The sequence below is a fragment of the Lontra canadensis genome, unplaced genomic scaffold (genome assembly GCF_010015895.1).
Source record: "Lontra canadensis isolate GAN:19392208 unplaced genomic scaffold, GSC_riverotter_1.0 scaffold41, whole genome shotgun sequence".
NCBI classification, from domain to species: Eukaryota; Metazoa; Chordata; class Mammalia; order Carnivora; family Mustelidae; genus Lontra; species Lontra canadensis.
The window spans coordinates 5490450-5495784 of NW_022631035.1; the positions used below are offsets into that span (position 1 = coordinate 5490450).

A 5335-nucleotide genomic window follows, 5' to 3' on the forward strand; every position below is an offset into this window, starting at 1 on the left:
CTGTGCCTGGAGCAGGACGGGAGCCGACCCCAGCCCGCATCTGTGCGCTCTCAATGGAGCCCTTTGAGTGTGAGCACAAAACCCCAGTGAGTCCGGGCTTGAGGGAGGGTGGGGGGAAGGAAGCCAACCGTGTAGCCACACCACTCGGATGCCAGAGGCTGGACAGGCGGCCACTGTGCAGATGCTCAGACTGGCCATGGAGGGAGTCCCTCGGTGATTTAGGAGCGGCCAGAACAGTGCCCTCTGGTGGCCGCCTGGGCCCCTGTGCCGTCCCCTGCCACTGGAAGCTGCATTCTCGAGCGAGCGGGGCAGCCAGACCCCACTTCCTAGGGACTGTGGAACCATCCGCTCTTGCTCCGGTTCCTGCCCCTCGGGACCTCAGCTGCTCAAAGTGTTTCCTGAAGTTCTAGGCGGTGCTCACGTTGAGCGGCATTCTGGTTAGAGAGTGACGCCCCCTATTCTCGTCCCCAGGATGTGGCGCCTGGACAGCCCTGCCTCTGCCGCCCTCTCAGGCTCCCCTACCCTGTGCCACATTCCCGCGGCAGGACTGGCCCTTGGCAAGGGTCCTGAGAGATCTCAGGGGGCCTCTGCAGCTGAGGTCCTGAGAGATCTTCCGGGGGCCTCTGCAGCTGCCCCAGGGACCAACTGTGCCCCCATCCTGGGAGTCATAAGAGAGACAGCTGCAGTCTGGTACCGCAGCAAGGGGGCTGTGGCAGGGTTGAGGCCCCGGAAGATGTGATGAGACTCCTTCCCAGGCTGGTCTCCTCACTGCCCTCACCAATGAGCAGCGTACGATGCCAGCTCGCAGAGCTGCTTGTTTCTGCTCTCGGGCAGTCCCCCAGGTCCGGGCTGCATATGCGGGCAGTCTTCTTAGGGACAAAGAAGGTCCACAAGAGATAGAAGCAAGGCAGAGTGCCGAGGCGGGGGTAGGGCCACCTCCGTTCCCTGCCTCCGGGAAAGAGTCCTAAAGAGGGCTCACTGTGCGCCGGGTGCCGTACATGGTGCCTCGCGGCGCCATCTCCCCCAGCCCTGCTCGGCCAGGGGAGCCAGTGCTCTTCCTGCACCATTCGACAGGCCAGAATGTGTGGGCTTTGAGCCATCCAGTGCTTCCCCTAAAGAGGAGGCCTCAGCAGCAGAGTCAGCGTCTGTACCCAGGGCTGAAGCTGCTTCTGGGGCACCCCGCCGCCAGAGGGCACGGTAGAGGCCAGGAGGCCAGGACCTAGAGGAGCAACCTGTAGCAAAGCAGGACAGAATGGGGACCACACCCTGGCTCCACTGGGTATGTGCTGTGACCTTGAGAAAGCTCCTTCACCTCATCCTTGCCATCTGTAAGATGGGTGACCAAATGATGCCTTCCCAGGCTTGGACAGCATGAGGTGTGTGAGATACTGAGTGTGGAACCCACATGTAGGGCTCCTCAGCCAGAGTGTAGGGAGTGGGGTGATGAACGCTGGCCTGCCTGGGTCCCTCACCCCTGACCTCTGCTGTGCTGCCTCCACCAGGTGCCGCCATGCTGCCATTGCCAAGTACTTTGGGGATGCGCCCCCCGCCTGCACCAAGGGCTGTGACCACTGCCGGGACCCTGTGGCCCTGCGGAAGCAGCTGGAGGCCTTGGAGCACAGAAGCAGCTGGAACAAGACTTGCATCGGGCCTTCTCAGGGGAATGGCTTTGACCCTGAGCTGTATGAAGGAGGCCGCCGGGGCTATGGGGGTTTCAGCAGGTGAGGGGCTGTGAAGTCAGGGGCCCCCAACCTGCAGCAGATAGGCCAGCATCCTCCCCCTCGAGCCAAGGCCAGACCAGAGGCACTGTAGTGCCATCGTCCATTCCCTGTTCCCGTGGACCGTGTCGGAGCCAGGAGCCTGGTGTTCCTCCTACCTGCCGGGCTGTCAAAGACAATAGTGCCCCACCGGAGAAGTGTACCAGGAGAACAGAGCCCAGGCCCAGGGCTGCTGACACCTAGCCTGTCCCCTAGGTACGATGAAGGTTCTGGAGGCAGTGGGGACGAGGGCAGAGACGAGGCCCACAAGCGGGAGTGGAATCTCTTCTACCAGAAGCAGATGAGCCTACGCAAGGTGAAGGGGATGGGGGCCAGGGACCCCCATTTCCAGTCGCTCAGCCCCTACCCTGGTGCTGGACTGGGGCCTGTCCTAGAGCTGAGCAAGATGCCTCATAGTCCCTTCCTGTCATCTTCCAGGGCAAAGACTCCAAGACAGAAGAATTTGTACCTCCAGGTCAGTACAGAAATGTCCCTGGGAGCTTCGGGGCTATTCTTAGGGTATAATGTCTCATTGGGGGCTGGGAACTCCAGAAGCAGAGGTAGAGTGGAAGGACCCACCCTCTTCCCCCCAGATGAGGACTGTCCCCTGAAAGAGGCTTCTAGCAGGAAGATCCCCCGCCTCACTGTGAAGGTAAGCTGTGGACAGCACCTCATACCGGCCCCTGTGCCTGCTTCCCCAACCCTGGGCTTGAGTGACCAACTTGCCTCCCTTGTGTAGGCCCGGGAGCACTGCCTGGGGCTTCTGGAGGAGGCTCTGAGCAGTAACCACCAGGCCACAGGTCCCACCCATGGGTGAGTGACCCGGGTCAGAGGGGCCAAAGAGGCTTCCCCAAACTCCTATTCTTGTAGACCATGAGAACCCCCATCCCTCCTGGCTTATTTGGGCCCCCCTCCCCCAGATTGTGACCCATCCTTCTCCTAGTGGTTGCAGATCTTGCAGTCCCAGCGGGGGGCAGGCTTCACCAGGACTGAGGGGCTGCCAGTGCCTGCTGGACAGTAAGCCCCAGGGTGCCTGGGGTCCCGGTGGGAATCCCTGTGCCCAAGTTCATGCCCGCCAGGCCCTGAAGTCCTCTCCAGGGACCCCAGGGATAATCCCAGGAGCTCCACAGAGAGAGGGCTCAGGCCCGCCTGATGCCTCATGCTCATTCCTATCCTCAGACCTGATCTCCAGGCCAAGGCTGTGGAGCTGGAACATGCCATGTTCCGAAATGCCAAGGCAGCCAACCTATACAAGGCCAGCGTGCTGAAGAAGGTGGGTGCTGGGCAGGGCATGCTTCTGGGCTGGGGTGGGAGAGACGGCCCCTCCAACCTCCCAGGCTGTCTGCCTGCCCCCTGCCAGGAGGCCACTTACACAAGGGCAGCCTGACCTCCCTTCTTGGCCCGCTGGAGGTGTTTCGAGCCAGCCCCGTCAGGACTAGAACTTGGCCAGTGTCCAGTTACCTGCAGCCACAAGCCCCAGAAGCCCACTTTGGAAAGCCTGGGTTGGGGCTCTCAGGAGCTAGTGGGTGTCACGGCGTCCCTGCCTGTCCCTGACTCAGGTGGCTGAGATCCACAGAGCCTCCAAGGATGGGCAGCTCTACGACATGGGAGATGCTGCCAGGAGCTGCAGTGAGCCGGCCCGGCCCCCAGAACCCACCGAGTATGACATCCTGCCGGCCTCCCAGGTGTACTCGGTGAGCAGCGTCCTGCCATCCACCCCAAACCTGGGTCTGGAAAAGGCATCGTGTCCTTTGTCCTCAGCCAGGGCATGGCCACTTGCCCTCTCCTGGCACCACAGCCCTGGCCCGGGGCACCCCGCAGCAGGCCCTCCAGCTTTCCTCTGCAGCCCCCACCGCTCCTCTGTCCTCGGCCTGACCCTCAGCCCGCAGTGTCCTGCCAGCTGTCCCTCCGCTCCTCCCGAGAGCCCGCCAGCTCAGCCGTTCCGGACCAGCCAGGGAGTACACTCAGAACCTCTCTCTTCTTCACAGCCCAAACCCAAGCGGGTGGGAGCTGGTTTCCCCAGAGGCTCCTGCTCATTCCAGACGGCCACTGAGCTGATGCAGAAGACGTGCGCTAAGGAGCGAGCCCCCCAGCCCATGCGGGGAAGTGAGCAGGGGCCCCCCAGCCAGCCCTGTGGCCTCCAGCGGGAGGGCTGTAGTGAGCCCCTCCCCGGGCCCGGAGGAGAGGCCCCTGGAAGCAGTGCTCATTGTAGGAGGTCCTCCCCTGAGACGCTGAAAAGCTCCTCCACGAAGGCCGGTGCCAAGGCCCGGGCCAGCAAGCAGCAGCAGCTCCTAGCTGCGGCGGCCCTCAAGGATTCACAGAACATCGCCCGCTTCTGCCAGAGGGCCAAGAGCCCATCTCCCCTCACCTCAGCCCCAGGGGCAGAAGGTGCCGGCCCTTCCTGTGAGGGAGTGCGGGGACCCCCAGCAGCCCCAGAAAAGTGCTCAGGAGAGGAGGATGGAGCCCTGGGGTGTTCAGCTGTGCCCTCCCAGACCAAGGAGTGCACCAGGGAGAGGCCAAGGTAAGGGCCCTGATGGTTCTGAAATTCTCTGCCTCTTTGCTAACTGGGCCTTTGAAGCTCTGGCCGTTCCTAGGGTGCGCTCTGTCGGGCCGGCTGGCTGGGGGCGCATCCGGCGGCGGGAGTGCTCATGCTTGCTCTCCCCTCTGGCCAGAGCCTGCACACTCAGAGACCAGGACCCCCCTGAAGGCCAGCCCACCCCCTCAGAGGAGACACACAGGGGCAAGCGGTCCAGACCCCAGCAGGTACTGATAGGGACAAGGCCTCAGGGGAGGAGGCCTGCAGAGCAGGTCAGTATCTGTTCTCTGGATGAGGGATTTGGGGAAAATCGTCTCTTCTTACATCCCAGGGCCTAGACGGGACAGGCTAGAGGGGGCCCAGTCTTCCAGAATGAGGGAAGGGGCCCGTGACGGGGAGCCCAAGAGTGACTCTCCACTCTGGTCCTGCACAGGAGAACCCAGAGAACCAGGCTCAGAAGAGGCCTCGCCCCTCAGCTAATGCCTCCATCTTAGCCGAGGCCAAGGACAGCATCTCGGCCAGCAATCCGGGCATCTTGAACCCCACAGTGCAAGATTCCTGCCTTCTCCCAGCCCCTGGCATCTCCCTCAAGGAGGCCGCAAATGTTGTGGTCAAATGCCTGACTCCTTTCTACAAGGAGGGCAAGTTTGCATCCAAGGTAGTGTAGGTGGGTGGGTTCTACCCTCCCCTGGGCCTGGGACACTTGGGTACCGTGGGGGCAGGGAACAGAGCCAGAGGACAAAGCAGGCTAGCCCCGGGATTGGCTGCCTCTCTCCCTGGCGTCTGCCTTGCCCCTGGGTCATGGCTGAGGGCCTCTGGTGTGGGGGGCAGGGCGGGGGTCCGTGCTCTTTGCTCCTGTCACCTTCTGCCTCCAGGAATTATTTAAAGCCTTTGCCCGCCACCTCTCACACTCGCTGACTCAGAAGGCCTCTCCTGGAAGGAGTGGTGAGTGCCCGCGTCACCAGGCCAGGAGGTGTTTGCGGGGCTTGGTGGCAGGGAGGGGACTGGCCCTCACTGAGGTTCCCCCTTCCCGAATCTGTAG

General features: G+C 62.6%; 1 protein-coding gene across 1 annotated transcript in view; it reads left to right on the forward strand.

Moving 5' to 3' along the window:
• The window catches only part of RECQL5 (RecQ like helicase 5), a 34304-nt gene that overhangs the window by 28195 nt on the left and 774 nt on the right, over positions 1–5335 (forward strand). Inside the window, 13 exon segments of the mRNA XM_032870612.1 lie at positions 1503–1721; positions 1974–2073; positions 2196–2232; positions 2351–2409; positions 2497–2570; positions 2701–2723; positions 2726–2774; positions 2937–3030; positions 3317–3451; positions 3746–4278; positions 4430–4520; positions 4727–4951; positions 5169–5238. Of these exon segments, the coding sequence (XP_032726503.1) occupies positions 1503–1721; positions 1974–2073; positions 2196–2232; positions 2351–2409; positions 2497–2570; positions 2701–2723; positions 2726–2774; positions 2937–3030; positions 3317–3451; positions 3746–4278; positions 4430–4520; positions 4727–4951; positions 5169–5238 (1709 nt within the window).